Raw genomic sequence first — 25,097 nt, forward strand, 5'->3', positions numbered from 1 at the left:
GCGAAATTTTTAATATTGAATTTCAAGGCAAACCAAGTCTCTTAGTTGTCATGTTACAGTAATGAATATATTTAAAAAAATTATGGAAAACGAAAAGGTAGAAAAAAAAAAAAAAAAATCGAAGGGGAGATAAATAGCATGTAACTATTGCCAATGTTTAAATAAATTGTACGTTAACAATCATAAATGAGTTAATTGCCTTTGGTTTTGGGCATAACTGAATTACTTCCTTGTTCACAAAGAAATATGGAGAGGTTTTTAACTAGCCGTTCAGTCCGGCTTTGCTCGGGCCCTATGCACTGTTTATAACTTGCCCTACATGTGAATACACTTTATGTAAGATTTCAAATGTTTAGACCAAAATTTGTCTGAGTAATTTCGTAGAGATCGCAGAGGTCAATTTTTTTTTTTAAACTTTGACCCTTTAACATTTACTATTTTGGTCTCAAATCAAAATACAAAGTTTTACCCATATCCAAGCTACCTACATCTAAAATTTCAAGTCTTCAGACCCAAAATTGGTGGAAGAATTTGGTAGAATCTGCAAAGGTCAACTCTTTCAACTTTGACCTTTTGGCAGCCAGATTTTCACCCAAAAACCGATTAAAATGCCTTTTTTCTTTTTCTTTATTTACGCAGGAATTACCATTTGCTGCATGTCTGAATACTTGTTATGTATAAATTTCAAATGTTTAGACCCAAAATTGGCTGAATAATTTACTAGAAACCACAATGGTCAAATCGTTTGAACTTTGACCCCTTGGCAGCTCAAATTTTCGACCCAAACCGATTAAAAAGCTTGCCCCATCTCTGAATGTCCCTTTATGTAAAATTTCAAATGTTTAGACCAAAAATTGGCTGAGTAATTTGGTAGAGACCGCAGGGGGTCAATTTTTTTGTTTTTTTTTGTTAAACTTTTATTTTTTGGGACTCAAATCAAATTAAAAAGTTTGATCCATGTCCAGGTAACCTACATTTAAAATTTCAAGTGTTTAGTCCCAAAATTGTCGGAGGACTTTCGTAGAGTCTGCAAAGGTCAACTCTTAACTTTGACCCCTTGACAGCAAAATTTCTAGCTGTAAGCCAATTAAAAAGATTTTCCCCAAATCTCAATACTCCTTATGTCAAATCTCAAGTCTCTAGACCGAAAATCGAGTTATTTGGTAGGGAAATGTACACACACACATTTTCACTTTTATAGATTGTAACATTTAATAACTTCTGACATGCCAATTAAGTAGATATCATTGCTTTTAGTTGAAATTGACAAAAAGTCAGTACATAACTTAAAAAAAAAAAAAAAAAAAATCTATTTTTTCATTTTACGAATTTTGCTATTATAGTGTAGTTGCACTACGAATTCTTCTAATTCTTGGTTCCCTATTTTATATATATATATATATATATATATATATATATATATATATATATATATAGAGAGAGAGAGAGAGAGATCTGTGAATCGTTATTCTAATTTACATCATATCTAATACAAAATTCATTACTTTAAACAAATTTTCACCATTTTCTAGAGATGTCATGCATGGGGGGAGGGGTAAAAATAGAAGTGACACAGACTTGAGAATCAGTATTTCAAACAATTTTTAAATATTATGTAGTAATCAGTCAACTTTTTTTTTCCAGTTAAGGTTGAGCAAGTGAGTGAGAGAGGAGGGATAAACATCTTTTAATCCTATTTTGTTGTCCCAGCCCCTGGGACAACAACATCTTTAGAAAAGAAAAATAAATAAAAAAGCAGTTTGTATTTAAATTTTATTCACATTTTAATTCCATTCAATTCACAAGCATCCTCTGTTTAAAAGCGAATATCTACAAAGATGATTATTTCACAGACAGGTAGGGTTTGGGATGAAGGGGGCCAGAATTTATTCCGTAATGATCAACTCTTCTATGCCCCAATCTTCATAACTCCCATCCGGTAAGTAACGACGAATGATGATAGGAATTTTTCGTGCTCTGGAAAGAAAAACAAAACAATTATATTTTCAACAAAAAAAATTATAGTTTAGGCAAAAAGTCATACCATAAAAAAAAAAAAAAAAAAAAAAAATAAAAAATAAAAAAAAAATAGGACTGTCGATTTCAACATATGATGATACAAGTTACACAGAACTTTACTGTATCATCAATTCAATAAGGACAAAAATAAAATAGAAAACGAAATTCTTTAGGTAGTGATATTTTGAAGCTAAATGCTTCTCACCAGAAGAGGAAAAAATCCAGCATTATACAAATATAAGGCTATACAAATAAAATCAGAATAGCATTTAGATTAGAAATGGGGGGGGGGGGGGATATTTGGGACTAAGAAAAAAAAAAAAAAAAAAAAAAAAAAAAATCCAAAAAGTGTTAGGGAAAGTATTATAAATAGGATACGGAAAAAATAATGGAGTAAAATAGAAAAATGTGAAAAGAGATCTTAAGTAGAGGCAAGATGAAGAAAAAGTCCAAACTGCCATGATTTAAAGTTCTTTCCTACTCTTATTTTCGTCCTTATTGATCTGATATAATAAAGTTCTATGTGTAACTTTCATTCCTAATCTTTTAAATTTATATATTTATATATATATATATATATATATATATATATATATATATATATATATATATATATATATATATACTCGGTTTTTTTTTTTATTCAAAAGTAATGGACGAGTGAATTCAACGAGGTTGTTAGATAGTGCTCAATAAAAAGAGCTGATAATACTTGTTTATTGTTATATAAACATGCTCACATCCTGCTGCTACAAACAGCCACTTGTTTCAATCAAACAACAGATATCATCAGGCAGCGACTTGACTATTCAAATGATTATTCAATGAACATTTGAATAGTCAAGTTGCTGCCTGATGATATCTGTTGTTTGATTGAAACAAGTGGCTGTTTGTAGCAGCGGGATGTGAGCATGTTTATATAACAATAAACAATATATATATATATATATATATATATATAAATGCAATTGTGTGTGTGAGTGTGTCCCTTATAGACTCCGAAATGGCTGAACAGATTTTCTTTAAAATTTACAGAACCTTAGTGTTCAACTCTGGGAGTGATCTTTAAGTTTTGTCTCAGAATACCTTTAATAATTACCGATAATCAAAACCATTATTTTAATTTATCCATCATTTGTAAAGTTATTTTTTCCATGTTGTTGCTTAGCAACAATGATAGAACAACAGGCCGTGAAAATTCTACTGTGGATAAGTTGATAGCATTATTTATTTATTTATTTTTTGCATGACGTGGTCTGTAGGTTCAAACTCCACATGTAAATTTCTTTGTTTTTTTGTTAACTGGTAAGAATTTGATATAAAATAATTTTATAAAAGAAACAGTAGGTTCTCTAGAGTGCAATGTAGAAAAACATTTTGGACTAAGTTATTTCATGGAGGAATGTGAAGCTTCCTCGCGGGCGATTTCACAAATTTCGATGACAATAAAAATATAGGAATGTGAAATATTCATTAATCATCATTCAATCCTGGGTCTCCCTGCTAGTATATATATATATATATATATATATATATATATAAATAAAAGTGAACGTGTGTGTGTGTGTGTCTGTGTACATTTCCCTATGCAATAACTGTCAATTTTCAATCTACTGACTCGAAATTTGATATGCAGGGTACTGAGATTTGGGAAAATCTTTGTAATCCATTTTCGGCCAGAAATGTAGCTGTTAAGGTGTCAAAGTTCAACAATTTGACCTTTGAGAACTCTACCAAACTTCTGACAATTTTGGGTACAAACACTTGAAATTTTAGATAGAGGTTCCTTGGACATGGATCTAACTTAATAACATGAGTTGAGCCCAAAACAATTTTGAGGGGGTCATAATAGGGGTCAAAGTTAAAAATTTACCTATTTTTTTTTTTTTTTGTTCAACATACACCTCCAAATACACGGGCAACGCCGGGCACCCATGCTAGTATATATCTCAGTCACCGGACAAGGTGACAGGGAAGACAAAAAAAAAATAAAATAAAAAAAATAAAAAAACCCTAAGCAAAATTCATCCCAAAGCAGCAAAACTAAAGCTGGCCTGTCAGGACACTATATATACAAATGAAGGCAAATTTGGGCATATTTTATTGCTTTGAAAATATAGGTTCTTTTTTACCAATTGTCATAAAATTTTAATCATAGAATAGTATTATAATCTTCAAAAAGCCTGCATAGTTTCATGTAGTTTGTACCCTAGAACCAAAAATATGAACATTTCAATATTCAATTTGGCTACGAGTATAAATATATTTCCCCAAAACCTCCGGCCTTGATAGAGGGAAAGTTAAAACTTACTTCTATAGTTTCAAATGATCACAACAAGAAGAGCCTTGATTCCAAATATTCTCATATGTTATATCTCCCTTCTCTTAGAAACAGGGTACAATTATAAATATCTCCAGTATTGAATAATCCTTATACATTGTGAAATTTACTTTATGTATGAAAACCAAAGAGGAGAGATATAACATGAGAAATATTTGGAATCGAGTCTCCCCTTGCTGTTATTTCAGATCATTTGAAATCATAGCAGTAAGTTTTAGTCTCCACTCCATTAAGGCCAGAGGTTTTGGGTAAGACTAGGAAAACAAATCACTATGATTGAAACATTTGTAAAGGTGCAGTGTCTTTCTACCCTCAAAAAATCCTTTTAAGTTGTGACTATTATAGGTTTTCAAGGGTGCTGAAAAAAAAAAAAAAAAAAAAAACCTTTTAAAATTCCAGTAAACAAGTAGTTTCCAAGATATGAAGTTATAGTTAAAAAAAAAAAAAATGGAGATCATTTTTCTATATTAATTTAATGTAAAATGAACACCTACTTTATAGGCACCTTGGGGGGGGGGGTTATTTAGAGCTGATGTTTATTTGATGATTGTGGTCTGATAGACTATAAAACCTACCTTAAAAAACTTGTGTGCTGAAAACAAATATCAGATTTAAATTTTCCGCAAATAAGTATTTTTCCAGGTATTAAGCAATGTAATTCTTTGTTATAAGTGGTGGCTATTGTTGTACGTGCATATTTTTGCTTAATATCCTGAAAAGTACTTATTTGCAGAAAATTTAAATGCGACATTCCTTTTCAGCACACTTGTAAACCTATTGAAAACAAGTTTTTTTTAAAGCGGTAGGTTTTGTGTTGATCTTGGAGAAAAAAAAAAGAAATCCATGATTTTCCGAATATATCTTCATTCTGCGCCAAGTACATACAGCATAAAGATTTTTATCAAATGTAATTCTAAATAAGCACTATATATAAGGAATTTCCTTTTTAGAACCAGACTGATGGGAGAAAAAAAAAAGTTTTGGTTATTGTTTAGAATTCCCCCATATTAAAAAATAAAACGAAAATCTGTATAATGCATGTACCCATTCAAAACAAAAATATCATATTCCAAAAATCATATAACCTGATCAAGTACAGTAAAACCCCGGGATACAGTGGCCCTAGTATCTAGTATAAGGTTTTCTCAGGTTACGATGGGGAATACAATGTTTTCCCAGCCCCTTGTTACAGTATTTGTCCCACCTTACGGTGTTATTTATGTTATGTGTATTATATACTGTACTGTATTTTGTTACTAATTTTTAATGCTGTATCCCCATTCTATCTTGATCCCTTTTGCTTAAACCGCTGATGTAATCAAGTGTATATTCGGTTCGTCTCGACAAATGATAACTTGATTTTAGGATAAAACGAAAGTACATCTTTTCTCAAGATAAGATCACACACATCTACAACGTTAACGAAGCTGTATGAACACTCAGTACACACGCATCCATAATAAATGATTCAGTAACTTACAAGTTCGCACGCATTTACATACAACGAACTGACTCATGATTTTCACGTGATATCGTCAAAGAACTTATAAAAACTTACACATGTTCCTATGTCGACATACCGAGAATACATTGTACAAATATTAATTTACTTGTTAAATGTTTACTTTTATATATTATATCTCCGCTTCAACGCCCTCTTTTTTTTGAAGTCTCCTTTAAATGTTCTTCCCTTAATGTCGCCGTTCCTTTTCATCCGGAGTCATACCAACACGTATATCTAGCATATACAAGTTTGGTGACAACTATCTCTCTCCTCAACATGCTTACCGACCCTCCACAAACCGACTAACAACAGCCTACACTACAAGTTTGCATATCAGCTGTTACTCGATGGGACGTGCGCTACTAAACAGCAAAGACCAAACAGACCGACTTCAATACTCCAAGAGCACTGCATTGACCAACCTGTTCTTACTTGAAGAGCTTGATATCAGCGTTAGTGCACCTAAGGCTGGTAAAGCCATCAGCCGAAATGATACTTCCACAGATGTTAGATAATAGCAGGATTAAAAGTTAGATATTATCGATCTATTTATCTATCTATCCAGTGATATTGTCAAAATAGTTTATATTGGGAATTATTTATTGTTTACAGAAATTAGCGGTCCTGGATATGACCTAAAACTATATCCGATGGTGAGGCCCCACCTTGCAGGCCTTGGGGAGTGTGGAGCCACCCTTTAATTGCCATTGCTCCCAGGTCCACTCTGACCTGAAGTGGTAGTACCTGTTAGGGTCCCAACTATGGGTTAAATAGAATCTGACTTGAAAAAAAAAAAAAAAAAAAAAAAAAATACTCTATTAAAAATCGTTCCTCAAAATAACTAGATTCGGCATTAAATAACCTGAAAAAGGTTGATATGCCGTAAAACAAAAATAACCAACCAACCAACAGAAATTAGCTTAGTTTAAATATAAACAAAAATAACTAGATCGACCATGAGCAGTTGCATACATGACAGAGGAGGTCATGTTAAGGAGACGTGACTTTTATTCGGCTATGTCATCAGAACTGACAGGTCAAAGAGATAAGTTTAGCCAATCGAGAGTTTGAGTTTGGTCACCACAGTGAACAGACAAGCTCTTCAAAGTCTGGGAAGCAGAGCTAGGAAAGAACAATCATGCAGACATGTAAGCAGACTTCTGTGAATACCATTAAGAGGGGTGAAATAAATTTTATATTCTAAAAATATAACGTGTTGTTCTGTGGTTTCACAAAAGAAAAAATCAGGTGTTTTAATCGTTACGCTGTTGGTTGTTGCAGGTTTCATCACGGAGTCCAGCAGTGAAGGCATAAGAACTTTGGAGAGAGAAAATGTATGAAGCACCTTCTAATATATCCACCTTTTATATAACATGAACATTTGTGATACCCTGCTATACAACATATGTCTATACGTCGATTTGATATGAGGCTATACAACAGGGCAACAGGACTTAATTTTGGTTATACAATACAGAGAAGATCAAACATTTTTGGACCTCCGACACGAAAATGGATCCTTGAGTTGATGAATATGTATCTGCTAAGAAGAAACATCTCAAATGATCCGGAGAAAAACCAAAATCATTGCTATTCTGGCAAAAATCTTGCGCATGTAAAGAATTTCTGTCTGATCTCCCTCACTTGTCACTTGTTTAACAAATATTTTTTACTTGGCCTTCATCTCGTCCAATCGATGGTAAGTACATCCTTGGTTCTTGACACAAGAATTGCAAATTCCAAGATAAAGTATGAATTAAAAAAAAAAAAAAAATCTGGTTCCATGGGTTTGGGAACAGAAGACAAACATCCTAATTCATCGATTTGTTTGTGATCATCAGAAAGAGATTAATTTTATTCTTATTGGTAAAAAAAAAAAAAAAAAAAAAAAAACTAAGTCAAACAGTTATCTAGCTGTTGATTACCTTTTCTTTTTCAGCCATTTCAAAGGTTTGTGTTTTATACAAAAAAAAGAATTTTCACATTTCAAATTACTTAACACTGAGTTAGATAAAATCAATTATTGAATAAAAAACAACTTAAGATACTGACTTTAATTCTTTCATGGCAATTTGTAATGGATCTGTTTCTCCTTCCAATTCAACCATTACTGGTGCACACATGCTGAAAAAAGGAGAAGGATTAGATGGTCTTAAATTATAATCATAAAAAATATAAAATAAGTGTATCTTTATTGAAATGAGTGATTTTATCCTAATAACATTGTTTTCCATTTTCACTTCTAGGCCTCGTACATCATAATTGGATAAAAAAAAAAACACATAAGTTAAAAAATATTATGTAATTATGTCTCATGTTGAAATCAGTAAAAATTTCAAAATTAAGCTAATTAAGTAAAAAAATAATTACAAGAAAAAACAAAATAATGCAATTTTGTTTTTTCTATTACAAGCAATTCCATATGACAAACTCACTTATCTCCCTTGTTTTCAACAGAAAACAATGAATCGAGAATAAACATTTTTCTTTAATAAAAAAAAAAAATTGTCCTAGCAAATTTACTTTATCTTTTTTCGTAATTAGATAAGTGTCCTTACTTAAAATTTTTCTTTAGAATACCCATCCCAAAGTAAAAACATGTTAAACAAATATTAACATTAATCTTACAAGATTAAAAAAATGCTTGGAAAATCATATTTTTATATGACCCCCCCCCCCCCCCAAAAAAAAATAATAATTCTAACCATTACAATCTATAATATTTGGCAATGAAAAAACTAAAAAAAAAAATTGGGGTATTTATGCAGTATTATCGGAATCCGCTGAGCGGTTCACAGAAAATGCAGAATCAAAGTTTTGTGATTTTTTTTTTTTTGGTGCTCAAATGCAGGCCAATTCTTTCTAACAAAAAATATATTTGCCAATCTGAAGCTAATTTAATGGAAAATGAATTGAGGGGAAAAAAAGAAAAAAAAAAAAAAAAAAAAAAAAAGAAAAAGAGACAGTATTCTTGATTAATTACTGAACTAATTTATGAAACTTTCAAAAAAAAACAAAAAAACATCATTGTAAGGTAAGTGTCATGAATAAATATTTTTTTGAACAACCAACTCAAACAAAACCTTTTTGATTTTTTTATATTTTTTTTCAAATCAATATAAATATTTAATTTTTTAAAAGAGTAATAAACCAATGTTTTCTTTTTTGACAAAGATTAAAGTGCTCAGTGTTTCGGGCTCTTCAGGTACTTTCTTTAATTTGCCTGGACAATTCCAATGATAGCATTGTCCCTTGTACTGCATAAGCATTGAAATTTGTTGCAATCCCTTGTACTGCATAAGCATTGAAATTTGTTGCAATCCCTTGCACTGCATAAGCATTGAAATTTGTTGCAATCCCTTGCACTGCATAAGCATTGAAATTTGTTGCAATCCCTTGCACTGCATAAGCATTGAAATTTGTTGCAATCCCTTGCACTGCATAAGCATTGAAATTTGTTGCAATCCCTTGCACTGCATAAGCATTAAAATTTGTTGCAATCCCTTGCACTGCATAAGCATTGAAATTTGTTGCAATCCCTTGCACTGCATAAGCATTGAAATTTGTTGCAATCCCTTGCACTGCATAAGCATTGAAATTTGTTGCAATCCCTTGCACTGCATAAGCATTGAAATTTGTTGCAATCCCTTGCACTGCATAAGCATTGAAATTTGTTGCAATCCCTTGTACTGCATAAGCATTGAAATTTGTTGCAATCCCTTGTACTGCATAAGCATTGAAATTTGTTGCAATCCCTTGCACTGCATAAGCATTGAAATTTGTTGCAATCCCTTGCACTGCATAAGTATTGAAATTTGTTGCAATCCCTTGCACTGCATAAGCATTGAAATTTGTTGCAATCCCTTGTACTGCATAAGCATTGAAATTTGTTGCAATCCCTTGTACCGCATAAGCATTGAAATTTGTTGCAATCCCTTGTACTGCATAAGCATTGAAATTTGTTGCAATCCCTTGCACTGCATAAGCATTGAAATTTGTTGCAATCCCTTGCACTGCATAAGCATTGAAATTTGTTGCAATCCCTTGTACCGCATAAGCATTGAAATTTGTTGCAATCCCTTGCACTGCATAAGCATTGAAATTTGTTGCAATCCCTTGTACCGCATAAGCATTGAAATTTGTTGCAATCCCTTGTACCGCATAAGCATTGAAATTTGTTGCAATCCCTTCTACTGCATAAGCATTGAAATTTGTTGCAATCCCTTCTACTGCATAAGCATTGAAATTTGTTGCAATCCCTTGCTCCTTTTTGACTTTTGAAAGATTCTGCTTTTTCAAAAAAGAAAAAATTCCCTTTACTCACGCAATCTGTAAGGCTCTTGTTCCAAGTACCCGTGCTCTCTCGTATTTTGTCATAAAAGGCGTCGTAATTCGTTTGTTTGGATCAACTTTTAAAGAAGATTCTCCGCTTTGCAAAATGGCAATAGTTTCATTTTCTTCCTGAAATAAAATAAAATTAAAAAAAAAAAAAAAACTGTCATTTCTACAGAGAAGTTATTACAACCACTTGTTTTTTGTCATTTAATGTTGAAGCAAGTAGCAATAACAAATTTGCTATTTTTCATTAGAGATTATTAGAAATATGCATTTTCAAGTGATTGACCAGTTTTACATATCACTTTTTGGATCAATTTAAAAATGTGGATACACGTTTTATGCGTAAAATTCCTAATATCTTTTTCGGCACACATTTTTGCCAATGCTTAAATATATTTAATCCATAGATGAAGGATCTGACACATACAAGAACTCTTAGTGGAATGGACCAGGGTGTAATGAAAACTAAAGGGTAACTCTTTCAAAGCTCCCAAATTGCAGTCTCACAACCGAGTGGAGTTTAAGGTTATACATAAGACAGTCGTGTGGAAGAGATTTTAAAAAGTTGATGGGATTGGAAAGGTTAGCAGGAGAAATTTTTTTTTTTTTTAACTCTAAAAGGGATAAAGATATATTTTTCCTAAATGTAAATGTAATAAATCTGATTGGATATGAACTTTATAAAAACAATTGAAATAAATTTTTATCAGGGTTGCTGAGTCAGAATCAGACTCATAGGAATGCGAGGAGACAGAGGGATGAGAGCCGGGAGGCGGACGAGGAGAGGGATGAGAGCCGGGAGGCGGACGAGGAGAGGGATGAGAGCCGGGAGGCGGACGAGGAGAGGGATGAGAGCCGGGAGGCGGACGAGGAGAGGGATGAGAGCCGGGAGGCGGACGAGGAGAGGGATGAGAGCCGGGAGGCGGACGAGGAGAGGGATGAGAGCCGGGAGGCGGACGAGGAGAGGGATGAGAGCCGGGAGGCGGACGAGGAGAGGGATGAGAGCCGGGAGGCGGACGAGGAGAGGGATGAGAGCCGGGAGGCGGACGAGGAGAGGGATGAGAGCCGGGAGGCGGACGAGGAGAGGGATGAGAGCCGGGAGGCGGACGAGGAGAGGGATGAGAGCCGGGAGGCGGACGAGGAGAGGGATGAGAGCCGGGAGGCGGACGAGGAGAGGGATGAGAGCCGGGAGGTGGATAGATTATTAGAGTGAAGAAGATAAGGAGTAGGAAAATATTAAAAGGGGGAGGAGGAGGAGAATTAAGAACAGATTATAAAGGGTGAGGAGAAAATTATTAGGAAGGAGGAGAGCTGGGGGAACAAAAAGATCCAAAAATTTATTTTTCTTTTGTGAATAAATATACAGCTATCACCTTGGATGGGTTGAACTGGGTCTTTGCAACGATTCAGCCGCATTATGAACTACCCCATTGCAACCTGAAGAGTTTATCGCATCTTTAGTGGTTTTTATAAAACCATTTCCTCATCAGTGTTTAAATTCCATAAATTGTTGGTGTGAATATCCTCTCTGGATCAGATCTTGCACTGATTAACCAATATGTAGTTTTCACCAGAAAGGGAGTGTTGAAAGTTCAATGTTGTTCTGACCCTAATTATGACCTATCAAAACTATCAGGTGTCTCTTTAATAGACTTCCTCTGATCAACGATATTAGTAACATGGTTTAGAACGCGTGCATTAAAAAGAAATGTTTTTCTCCCATCAAATGCACCAACAAAAAAAGAGAAAATAATAACAACAACAACCCAGCTAGAGTCACTCGCTGATCAAACATCCTTTTAAAAAGAAAATCTACATAATAATCATTGGTTTAACATACGTTTTACAATGCTGGCATGAATTGGACAGTTCTATATAAAAAAAAAAAAAAAAAAAAAAAATCAACTTCCAAACTAACCTATCTCTGGACAAGTCTTTCTCTTAAGTCCATCATTATCACATCCTTGCAGGTTTTCCTTGGCCTTTGCATGTGAACTCTCATCCTTTCTTTCAATGTGACCATTCCACCTAAGTCTCCTGTTCTGCACCCCCCCCCCAATATTGGCCAGATTTTATCTTCCTCCGAGATAATCACATCTAAGCCCATCTTAAAGACCTTGCATTACACATCTATCATATTTTCATTAATTCTCCCAAGGCAACATGTTCTCAACCCTGGCCAAGTTTCATTTCCATAAATCACACTGCGTACACACGTCATAGACCCTTTCCTTAGTCTATACTGATAACGCTCTGCTGGTTAATAATGGCATAAATTTCCGGAACTTACTGCACCCATTCCTAGTTCTTGCAATTACACTATGACCTGCTCCACCCTGTGCTCCAATTGTACTACGAAAGTAACAAAACTTCTGAACAGCTTCAGTAGCTTTGGCATCCAAATATATTTTCTCTACATCTGAGTTCTCATCTATCTCCATTGTTTTACACCTCTTGCACACAAACTGGTTATTATTATTATTATTATTATTATTTATTTATTTATTTTTTTTTTACACGGTGGTCACCACTTATCAAGGCTCGGAAGCCACTCAGGGATAAGGGTTATTGCAAGTACAGTACGTTAGTGTGGAGATTTAATGAAGTGTTTACTTAAGAGGGCGGTTCATTAGGAATTTGTTAACGTTGGACTTGAAGACATCCAGGTTGTAGTCAGGTGGGAAGCAGGCAGACGGAACAGAGTTCCACAGGTGTGTAGTTCTAAGAAAGAAGCTTTGGTCATGGAATCTACGTTTTAATTTAGGCACAGATAAAGAGTGGGGAAAATTTTTCACAGTGGATTCAGCTAGATGGGTGTTTTTCGTGAAAGATTGGCAAGGGAGGACCAGAGATTGGAGTTTAGACGAGCACCTGCCATGGAAATAGCGATAAAACAAGGATAGGCTTGCAGCGTCTCTTCTGTGGGGGAGAGGTTGCAGGGTAGAGAAAAGGGCATTCCCTAATAAGCCACGAAGTCTATTTTGTACTCTGTCAAGGCAAGATAGGCTTTTTTTAGCAGCTCCTGTCCAGATATGGCAGCAGTATTCCATCCTTGGACGTACTTGGCTTTTATATAGATAGAGAATTGCATCAGTAGTGAGATATCTTCTGGAGCGGTAGAAGGATCCCACTGTTTTCCCTGAGTCCTTGGCAACAGACTTGATATACGTGTTCCATTTCAGATCAGGAGTAAAGGTCAAACCGAGAAGCTTGTCAAAACATGGAGCCTCCCCAAGACAAGAGCCATCCATTTCAATTGATGCCAGATGGGGATCAAAGCGTTGATGATGTAAAGATAGGAGTTTGGTTTTAGATGAGTTAAAGGTAACCAGCAACGTCTTCCCCCACTGAACCACGCGCTCGAGATCAGAGGAGAGAGAATCAGAGAGAACTTTGTCATTTACAGCCTTTGATGTGTTGCTGTAGATAGTCGTGTTATCAGCATAGATGTCAACGAATGATTTAAGTATGTGTTTAGGGAGATCATTGATGTAGATCAGGAAGAGAGTTGGGCCCAGGATTGACCCTTGAGGGACTCCAGCACTAATACTGCAGGCCTCTGATTTTTGTCCATCGACCACTACTCTTATGAGCCTATCGGAGAGAAATGATTTAATGATTGAGAAAACATTTCCAGTTAAAACGTAGCTGGAAATCTTGTGAAGTAGGCCCTTATGCCATACCTTGTCGAAGGCCTTTGATATGTCAAGAGCAATTGCCCTAGAAAGGAAGCCTTTGTCAAGAGATTCACTAATCCTGTGGGATATAACCGTCAGCACATCTGCGGTAGATCTTGCAGAGCAGAAACCATATTGTGTGTCACTAAGAAGGTTATTTCTGCTGAGGTGGTTGACTATTTCTCTATTTAATATGGATTCCAGCAACTTACTCATAACACACAGGAGACTTATTGGTCTGTACTGAGAGGGAGATGACTTATCACCTGAATTCTTAAATACAGGGCAAACTGATGAGGTCTTCCAGGGAGTCGGAAAGCACTTCTCCTTAAGGCAACGCTTAAAACAGTTTCGTAAGTATGGGAGCAAGTTCTGGTTGAAGCTTTTTTAACACTATAATTGGGATGCCGTCAGGGCCAGTTGCTTTACTGGAATCAAGGTTCTTGATTAGCTTGGCAACCTCATGCACAGATATTTGTATGTTACCTAGCGTGTTCTGTGTTATAGGAGGAAATATGGGGAGTTGATGGCTTTCGTCGCATAGCGTAGAATTAGCTGCAAAGTTCTTTGCAAATAGTTTGGTCCTGTCCGATGCTGACGAGATGACCTCTGGTCCATTGATAATGGTTGGGATAGAATGCATACTTCTGTTCAGGATCCTATTTGTATCATCGCGCAACCAGTAATTCTATTGTTATTACTGTGTATGAAATGCCAGCAAGTACCAAAAAATGAATTGCAGCCAACCTCCTTTCCACAAACTGAGCAACTCTACCTACTACATTAGTTGTTCCGATTTATTTTGCCTCCCCACGAGGGCAGAGTTAAACATCAGTGTTGTTTTTTAGTGTGGAGAAAAGGAACAAAATTGTCTCGGTCGTGAAGGTTTCTCCTCCACTAACTGAGAACAAAAAATTGAAGTGTAGCATCAAAACAGATACTACACTTTTATCTTGATCCAAAGGCCAAAAATCTATCACAGATAACTGACAAAAATTGTGAATGAGGGAAAAAGGTATGCTCTAGTGCTCCTACGGCCAGGGTCTTACTCAGCATCAAGTCAAGATGGAGCTGGGCAGAAAAGAGAAAGTCACTTTGAGCAGATTGCGTAATGGCTACGACTCAGACCTAAAGTATTGGCTCACTAAAATCAAGGAGGCGGTGGACACCACCTGTTGAAAACATGGCCTAGATGAGGAAAGCAGAGCATGCCATGTACAACTGCGCTCACATTCATCCACCTCCCGCTGAGCCAGCACTTTCAGATACTCTATCAAGCAACCCTTTGTGGGCACAACGATATGGCAGAGACGGATAAAAACTCTGCACCTTCCTGAATATTTAACACCTGGTCTTCCAAATTCCTATCAACTTCATCCATCTCCATTTTATTCCATCACTCATCTTTGAAGCGACCAATCTCTTTAATTTTACCTGAATTATTGTTGACCATCAAGAACAGCATCAAGAGCACTCGGAAGAGCTTAACCAAAAAAAACAAAAACAGGTAGAGGTTGTCAGAGGAGCGACTTCTGGTGATGCAAACATAAAAGATAAGGCATTTCTGCATGACAGTGACATAAGGCGAATGTGTGTATTTTAGTTTCCAGAACCGCTGACAGGTATCATTTGTCAGCTAAAGAACTGGAGTTGATAACTCTTCCTTTTCTAAAAGTGTATGCAAACTAAAATTTTATTTTGCTACATTTTTACACACTCTTTCCATACCCCACCCCAAAAAATTATTCTTAAACCTCTACAACTGTTTCACGTTTTTAAATTTTGATATATGCTCATACAATCTTACTGTAAAAAAAAAAAAAAATTCTTAAACCGTTATAAATGTTTCAGGTTTTTAAAATTCTATTTTGCTACATTGACAAACTAAAATTCTATTTTGCTACACTCATTAAAAAGAAATATCAATACATTAAAATTATATTGATTTTTTTTTTATTCAATAAATGTTTCGATTTTCATATATTTTTGTGTTATTGTAAACATTTATTTATATTTGAGGTTCACATAATGGCCGCTAGACGTCATTTTTCTTTTGGAGAACAGGAGTCGATAACTCGTTTCTGTTGCTAATATGTCACTGTCATGCAGAAGCGCCAAAGTTAAATATGCAAAAAAAATTTTTAAAAAGGGAGGGGTGGCTCATACCTCTGGGTTTTCTATTGGTTCATCCAAGGGTTCTTCATCATCAACTCCATCTAAATCATCCAACCTATAAAGAAAAGTGTTTTCATATAAAAATAAAGTTAAGTATTTTTACTAAAAAATATATATCTGAATTTAATAACATTTTTAAAATAATTGCCATCTCTTCAATATTATTTGTAGTGTTTTGAGGGATTTTTTTAAAGGTTCCCAAAATTCAACATTTCTTTTTCAAAAAGTTGTTTTGTTTAAAATATTTTTCATATTTTTTTTCTTTAAAATTTATAATTATATATATCATCATAGTAATTTATACTGGAAAAAAAAAAAAAAAAAAAAAAAAAGTAGATTTACAATTGTTAAAAAAAAAAAAAAAAAAACTGCATAGTAAACAAAAATTTACCATGAACACAAATTCTTTTCTTTAGAATTCCTGAAAATTAACAAATGATGATAAACCCTATGATACAAAAATCTTCTTAAAAAATTATACATGCGACTGGGGATCGCTGGTGAGATTGATATTACTGTGAAACTTCCTCCTTTGGAAGAAGCTGATCCAACCAGCCTAGGGGGATGGCTTTGGTTCGGTTCTCAAAAATTCACTAGTAGGTTATTCTTGTGTTTGAAAAACTTGGGCTAAACTTCCAGCGATGAGTTTTTTTTCCCCTGGCATTTGAATTTACAGTTAAGAGCATGGCAGAATTCTTTCTAAATCTTGTTTTCTCACAATCGTTAAAACTTGACAGTTCTATCTCCCTGGCACATGTCAACAATATTTCTGATAATTTTATCATATAGATATTTAAGAAGTAAGACCCCACCCCACCCCAGAAAAAGAAATGAACATCCATTACCTGGAGATCCACCCCTCCCCCACCTACTTCTATGCCATTGTGCTTTCCTCTTTATGACGTTTTAATATTGTAAATAAAAGTTTACAAACATTTTTTTCGTAGATCTTTGATTATAATTTTTTTTAACTAAGATTTGAGATTTTGCTGTTACTTATTCTATCAAAAATAAATCAAATTACATTAATTTTCACCTGAAATTTTGGAGAAAAGATATGTCCACCTAGAATTCTGAACAACTTAAGATTTAATTATCATTGATTAAATTTAGCCATCTTAACAACATCTGATGAAGTTTTTAAAGAATTAAATGGTCTATAAAAAGAAACTTTAGATTGTTTTCAGGAGTTGTATACTTCCGCCCCAAACCCTCAGCACGAGATCCTTTGAAAATGTTACATCAAATCTCTTCAACTAATTTATTCAATCAAAACTACTGATGATAGTGTCACAAATGTTACAAATTTTGACTCAAGTTATTCCACAGGAATATCCATTTTTGAATATATATTTTTTTCATTTCTTTTTACGACATAATTTTCCCTAAAAAATTATCTTAATGAGAGTATTATGAGTCACAGTAATACATTGAAGTAGGGTTGAAAAAAGATTTGATAACTCGTTTACAATTGTTTGCTTGTTGTATGACATTTACCCTAAGCAGGTTGAACCGGCTTTCTCTGGATGAGGAAGTGTCAAGGTAATATTAAATTCACAGGCGGTTGTCAGTTGCCTGTATCTACAGTTGAAAAAAAAAATACTGCATGTTGATACAGTGAGTGCAAACATGAAAAAGTTTATTAATTTATCTTTACTTACAGCATAAAAAAAAAAAGATGGTCTAAATGGGATGAAATCAATGGACAAACCATTACAACTGAAATATTAGCGACAGTATCAAGAGTTTTACTAGTCTATCTTCCCTCTTTTGGCGACTCCTCCGCGGTGAAGATGGTGTTTGTATTCTGGGTTTTAGTATGTTCAGAGGTGGCCAACAAGGATGATTTCAGTGAGGGCAGGTAGTTCCGTTTCCATTTGGAGGGTTGGCTCAAAGTTCTCTTCCTCCTCTTTTTCTTCTCCTTGAGATTTGTACATGGGTTGGCATTGAAGGTGACTGTACCTTCAGCAATAGTTTACTTTCAGGTTTGCCAGTGCTTGGCCTGCGTTTCCCATGCGATGTATTAATGCCACACTTCAAGTTTGCTTTCAGTAGATCCTTGTATCGATTCTTCTGGCCTACTCGAGTGCTCTTTCAGTCTTTTAGCTGCCCATAAGAGTTGTTTCGGCAGCCAGGAATCTAACATCCTGATGACATGGCCCAACCCCCTCGGCCGGTTCCTAATGACGATGGCCCCGACACTGGTGGTGTTGGCCTCCTGGAGGACGCTGAGGTTGGTGTGATAGTCCTCCCAGGAGATGTCCAGAATGCTCTGCAAGCAGCATTGGTAGAACAGAAACCAAGTTCTACTAGTACACTGCAGGTGTTAAGTATTTCTTGCTTAACTGTTTTGTTAAAGGAAAACGAAGCTATGAGAAGGACAAAAACAAGTTTAAAACTCAAGTCGACACTTTACGTGTTTCTTCGACATGTTATAGATAGATAATGTAAAAAATTTCACATGTAGGGCACAGGACGAAGTCCAATCTGCACATTGGAATCGGGCCCAGCTGACTTTGTGAACAAACTTACATGTCATTGTCAGTGATACTTGTAAAAAGTTATACTTTTCTGACGTTTTATGCAAAACCTGGCGTTATTCAAGTTAAAATATGGACAAATTGTTCTGCAAGTCAATTTAAAAATCAGTACATTATGACTTCAATAATTATGCCATCCAACAATGTTATAGTAAAAGGACCAGTAGTTGGTGTTGGGACTACGTTTAAAAGACCTGTTATGGAAAAGCCTTGTTTTGAATTCATTTTCACCCCAAACAAGGCTCATTTATTGCCACTTGAAAGTAAGAGGCGACGATTTAGGATTGTGTCTAGCTGGGGACCGAGAGGAGTTGAGCAGCGAGATGTCTGTTCACATTATATTTAAACTTCTGTATGTCAGTACAGTCAGGGAGAAAATTCCAAAGTCCAACAGTTCAAAGTAAGAAACTATTAGAGTAGAAGCCTCCCCAGCATCTTGGAACTTCAACAATTTAGGGGTGGGCTATTGCTGCTTGTCGGCCGTATGTACGTTAAGGGGGCACAAGTGCTACAAGTTCATCAGAGTACATTCCATTAAAGTACTTGTAAAACAAGCACAGGGATGTGACATTGTGACAATAGGACAGGTATGCACATATGTAGCTAATAATGCAAAGCTGTTTTGAATGATAACCGTGATTTTAACTCTGCAATTCAAGACATCAGCATCAACGTAACAATGATAAAACAATATTCCAATGAATATTTAACAACACGTTTCCACAGTTCTACTTGCATTGCTGAAAAAACAAGCTTTAATTATATTCAACCTACTGAGAATGGATACACCATGAAAAGATATTCTTCCCAGGTTGAACAAGATTATCACAATGAAAAAGAAGCAGAAATCAGTGAGACTATACCAATAAATCTTATATTAGAACATTAATATGCATTTTTGTTGGAGAAAATAGTCTTTCAAATTAAAGACAAGGATCGGATGAAAGTTGATTTTATCCAACAATTAATCCAATCCAAAGATTGTTTTGAAAGCAAAGCTGGGTTCGAATTAATGCCTTCAAAATCTGCCCCCACCCCCTTTTACATGTTATGTTGCAATCCTTTCCCAATTCCACAAACAAACCATGAGAAATTTGACATGGAATTCAACATGATTATGAAACGAAATGGTAAACTACTCAAATTAAAATCCTAATATTCTAAATTTATTTTAGCTTTCCATTGTAAGTTTTAAAAAAAGTATTATTCATAGAAAAGCAAATTGAAACAATTTAAATTCAAATGCTTTCAATAAATTATCTATTGTCACACGAGTCACAAAAATATCACAGTCGGGAATTTGGAAGTGTAACTTCTTGTTCTAAGGGAGGTAACTATTTTACAATAATCCAATTTTTTTTTTTTTTTTTTTTACAATTACTCAAATGTTTTAAGAAAAATTAAAATATCCAATTTTACATTTTTTGTTATTAATGTTATAAAACTTTGTTACATTAAAGTAATTGAACAAAAAAACCCTTTTTTTTTCTTACAATTCTTAGCAAAATAGAGTTGCTTCCTTAGAACACAAAGTTAAGCTTCCGAATTACCCATTGTCTAATGGCAAAAACAAAATATATTTTAATCATTTTGTATTCCGAAAACAATGAATGACCAACTTAGAATGAGTTTCATCTTATTAAAGTCGCTAAGAAATAAACTTGCTTTTACATCAAGGTTGGAATGTTCTTATTTTTAGCCGTCAAGTGAGTCACAAATACAAAATTATTTCTCACATAAATAGGCTACAATTTAATCTGCATCGTTTTAAACATTTTTCATCTTTGTGGTAATTTTCTTGGAAGGCTTTCAAATCATTTTTTCTTCCCTTCAGTCATAATTTGGCATTTTTTTACATGAAAATTTCTTTAAATGTCATGAGACACATTAGTTTCTCGATTGGTTTTAGCATATTCTCAAAACGTTAAATTAGTAGACGCCATTTACAAGTTCGTTATGCATTTTCTCAGCCAAGTAAGAGGTCTTCCATGAAAATGAAATTCTTATACTGATAAATTGTGATCGATTATTTCATAAAATCAATTCTGTAAAGTAATTCATTCACAAGATTAAATACACGATTTAGAAAAGCCAAAACAAATTGTCATTAGGAGAGTTCAGTATTGAAAATTCAGCAGTTATCTCATTTGTTTTTACAAGGATCATCATTTATCAAGGCCCGAAGACCACTTGAGGATAAGAGTCATTTAGTATATGGTAGTCACTGAAATAACAGCATAATAGTTATTAGTTGAAATTGGGTAGAATTTGATTAAGTGGATGGCTCAACAAGAACTTGTTTACATTGGACTTTAAACAACCATATTGTATTTATTTATTTAAGGACTGTTATCCTCATCTTCATGGTTGTTTCACCACGTTTCAGCTAACTATTCCTCTGGCCTTTGTCAGGTGGTTAACCGCACAGAAACTATGAAGATGAGCGTAAAAGTCTGCAAATAAATAAATAAATTGATCTCAAAGGATTCCAATAAAAATAGGCCATATTGTAGTCAGATGAAAAGCAAACCAGTGGAACAGAGTTTCATAGGTAGACAGTTCTAGGAAAGAAGCTTTGTTCATGGAATTTACGCTTAGATTTTGGCACAGAAAAAAAAAAAGTAAGGTGTGGAACAAATAAAGGTTATCATAGGCAAGAAAATTTTATCTTCTATCGATCTGTAAGTTTTGGAATGGTCTTTGTTTTTCTGATTGGTTTATTGCCATCTATAAGACTTTGAAAAACAGATTTCTAAATAAACACATTATGCAAAGATTCGAAATCAAAAATTAAACAAAATCACAAACTCACCAAATTGATCAAGTATTTAATTTTCGGCAGATATGCATTAAAAAAAATTTTTTCTTTTTTTTTACTTACTGATACTGTTTAAGTTTTTATTTCAAAACACTTTGCATTATAGCAACATCAGAGATTACGTGAATTCCAAAAACTTATAAACCAAGCAGACTGATAGATTAAATTTTCTTGCTTTTGTTTAATATTTGTTTGGTTAGGTGCTTATTCAGATTGGCACTTAAAGCAATAAACAAATGAAAAACTTATCGTGTACCTACTTGTCACGGAATGAAGATGGTATATTAAAAAAATTACAAAACTAAACTATTTTTTTTTTTTTCAAAAAACATTTGCCGTTTTTTACTGATACTGATATTCCTCAAATTTTGTTTTTAACTTATATAAAATGACCTTTGTAAAAAAAAAAAAAAAAAAAAAAAGTGTTTTTATAATTTAAAATTATTTTCTGAAAAAATAAAAAATGTTATGTTAAATTGTTATCTTACGTTTTGGTTGTCTTTTCGAGAATATAAAAAAAAAAAAAAAAAATGAAATCGGTTGTCTGCCCTTGATTTTACTATTGCCGCTACTTCTCATCGACACCAAGTAAAATTTGATTTTCTTGAATAATAAAGAAATACTTGATTAAATTACATTTTTTTTTTTTCAATCGGAAAAGGGGATAATTTTTCCAGTTTAATTTCATCCAGTGATTCAATAATAATAAATTTTGGGAGACTATTTCAGAAGCTTTTGGAATTTTAAAAGAGGAAGCCATGGTTGAGTTTTGATTTTCATTGGTCCTATGCTCCACCATCCACCACGGAGTCCAACTACGGTTACGAATGAACTAAGAGGGTAACCCATTCACCTTGGTCAGACGGGGATACAATACCAATATAATTGTGCTATGAAAAAATGCGACCCTTTGCTAATTTTAAGTTTTGTTTTGCTCAATAATCTAACAAGAGTTATCAGTTCCTTCTCTCAACACAATTGACCCTTCATTTTCAGGTCATTTGTGTTAAGAGAAAGAACTGATGACTCCTCGAATCTTATTCACACTAAACATAGTATTGCTAACAAGACGTGAATTGCTGGCCATTCCTATGAGCACATCCTAAGTGGGGAATTGTGGTAGGAGATGTTTGTTCACATTATATTTAAATTTCTGCACACTTACAACTTCTATTGAGGAGGAGTAGCAGAGAAATGGGGAAAAAGAGGGGGTAAAAAATTCAAATATATAATAAATGTTACCAAAGGCAAGATAGTTAATCTTCTACCTACCAGGATAAGTTTTGTTTTAAATGTATTGTAAAAGCCTTTATTCGAGTAAAAAAAAAAAAGAAAAAAGTATTTAGCTGGTTAGTTAAATTGATAATATAACCGACAAGAACATGCCATTTTCATAGTGTCAATGATGTCTCAAAAGTTCAAAAATAAACAAAATATGGTACTTGGTGCAAAGGTACAACTTTTTTGGTTTTCAGTTGGGACATTTGGGAGAGTGTGTAGCAGCAGGGGCAGATAAGCATACACCAGGAGCAGAAAATATTTTGTGTTTAAAGTTTTGTCAAAAAAACTTATCTGACGGTGAAGAAGTTTACCCAAATGCTCGCATAAACTTCTGGGGTTGCAAAGGAATGCTCCTTGTCCCCCCCCCTCCTGGTCGAGTAACAAAGTAGGATAAGGAGGTTGAAACAGTAACTGATAACAAGGATTGTGCTGTCTGCTCCACAAATTTGTGATAACGACTCGGTAGGAGGCTAGAACTGAGGATTGCAATTAACTATCGCCAGTAATCAACTTGGAGTGGGGTACTGGGGTGATCCAAAAAAAAAAAAAAAAATATGCCTCACACCCCTCCTCTATATAGTCACTGGTCGTTTTTGCAATCGGTTTAGGTTTTTTCTCCGATGCTGATGCCACCAACGTAAGTAATTTGTTTTTTCTCCCCCCACAAATAAGGAGTAACAAAAAAAAACAAAAAAAAAACATGGATATTATAATTTTCTTAAATCTATTTTTAGAAACAAAAACACATTTATCGTTGAGATTTTCGATTCGGTCCTGCAATTGCATTTCTCTGCCCCTGCAGCCCTCCTGCACTCCCCAAATGTTCCAACTGGACACCTAAAACGTACCTTCGCACTAATGCACAAAATAGTGATAGATTCCAGCCAATTAGTGTCACGGACTAATCTTTTGTGTGTGTGTGTGTGTGTGAGTTTGCTTAACTTAAAAATTATTATTTTTGGGGGGGGGGGAAGAAAAAAAGCGGACCCATAAAACAAGCATTTTAGTACTGGTCACCTGTACTAAATGCTTTTTGTACACGTTTAACTATTTTTGGAGTTGTTTTACTATACACAGATTCAAAAAGGTTGTAAAAAAAATAAATAAATAAAATAAAAAAATAAAATAATATATATATAGTAGGTATTCTAGCGCAACCTATCAATATATATATATATTTTTTAATTAAAAGTAGATAAATTAAAATTGTTTCCGGCAAAATATATTCCTTTAAAATAAAGTTTGTTCATTTTACGTAGTAATAGGTGTTTGTGTCTAAAAACCCCGGTTAATTTTACCCCCCCCCCCACCAAAAAAAACAAAAAAAAACGTGTCTATCTTTGTCCTCGTTGGAGGCAAGTAAATAGGGACTTGATAGTCGGCATAACTGAAATACCTAATTTTAGCGAAACATTCTAAACGATTTATTTCCGTTACACTCTATACGTTCACTTCACAATCAAGCACACCCCTTCTACCTTAGTAAAAGAAAACTATTTCTTTTTGTCGGCATTTGTGTTCTTAAACTTCGTAATCAACACTGCATTTTTTTTTTCTTTCAATCCCCCAAAAACATGTGGTCTGTATTGCGAGCCTACACAATTTTTTTTATACCTCAAATGTCGCCATAATCGCAGGACTCCTTACTCCAAACTGACGCCATATTTAACTTTTCCGCAGGAGAGAGGACAGGTAAAAAATACTCCGAACAATTATATTTACTTTCATTCATTCTTAAAAAGTCATTCTTCTATATAGTGTCGTGAATCTCGCGGAAAACCAACTTAAAGCGCGCCAACTAAAGTAAATAAAAAATATCTGAAAGGCTGTAGCGCACATGTTTCTAAGTTGTTGTTTTTGTGTTAGACACTACTTTCGCAACTTTATGCTTTTTTTGTGTATCAATACAACAGAATATGTAAATAAAAAATAACTTGATTACCAAAAGAATAACCATAAAACTTACTGATTGTCCATATCATTGTCGTCGTCCGCCATTTTGGAAGGGAACTAACTCTCACCGAACGCTCCTAGGTTGTAAAGTGTAAAGTCCAATTTGTGACGTCACATCCGATTCAGCAAACACACAGACACATAAATAAACACACCTGAAATGAACGAAATGAATTTAAGAAAATTAGACTTTTGTAGTTACGGATGGCACAAATGACATTTTTTTTTTTTTTTACCACTACCGAAGTCTCGTCCAGATAATGGTAACGCCATGTGTGTGGCCAAAATGGGTACTTCTAAAGAATGGCTATTCAAAAAGTTTTATGACTTACGAAGTCCGTTCCGGAAATCTCGATTTAGTCCCGGAAATGTCAGAATTAGTTTATGAATTGAAAACCACTTTTTTTTTTCTCAAGTTTATTTTTATGTTTTGAAGGGTGGCTATGTTTTT

General features: G+C 34.3%; 2 protein-coding genes across 2 annotated transcripts in view; one reads left to right on the top strand and one right to left on the bottom strand.

The window, feature by feature from the left end:
• Positions 1 to 1,756: 1,756 nt before the first annotated feature.
• Positions 1,757 to 24,802, bottom strand: LOC145248181 (DNA-directed RNA polymerases I, II, and III subunit RPABC2-like). Its single transcript, XM_080110034.1, has 5 exons — positions 24,660 to 24,802; positions 16,046 to 16,109; positions 10,189 to 10,325; positions 7,917 to 7,988; positions 1,757 to 1,977 (listed from the first exon to the last, which is right to left on the bottom strand). The coding sequence occupies exons 1-5, from the start codon at positions 24,689 to 24,691 to the stop codon at positions 1,887 to 1,889; spliced, it is 396 nt and encodes a 131-aa protein (XP_079966160.1). The 5' UTR covers positions 24,692 to 24,802; the 3' UTR covers positions 1,757 to 1,886.
• Positions 22,923 to 25,097, top strand: part of LOC145248180 (guanylate kinase-like) — a 90,229-nt gene continuing 88,054 nt past the window's right edge. The window contains exon 1 of the mRNA XM_080110033.1: positions 22,923 to 23,330. The gene's annotated coding sequence lies outside the window, so the exon portion shown is untranslated. The remainder of the gene's footprint in view (positions 23,331 to 25,097) is intronic.

This window comes from Euprymna scolopes, chromosome 26 (genome assembly GCF_053919585.1).
Source record: "Euprymna scolopes isolate OS-2025 chromosome 26, ASM5391958v1, whole genome shotgun sequence".
In the NCBI taxonomy this organism is placed as follows: domain Eukaryota; kingdom Metazoa; phylum Mollusca; class Cephalopoda; order Sepiida; family Sepiolidae; genus Euprymna; species Euprymna scolopes.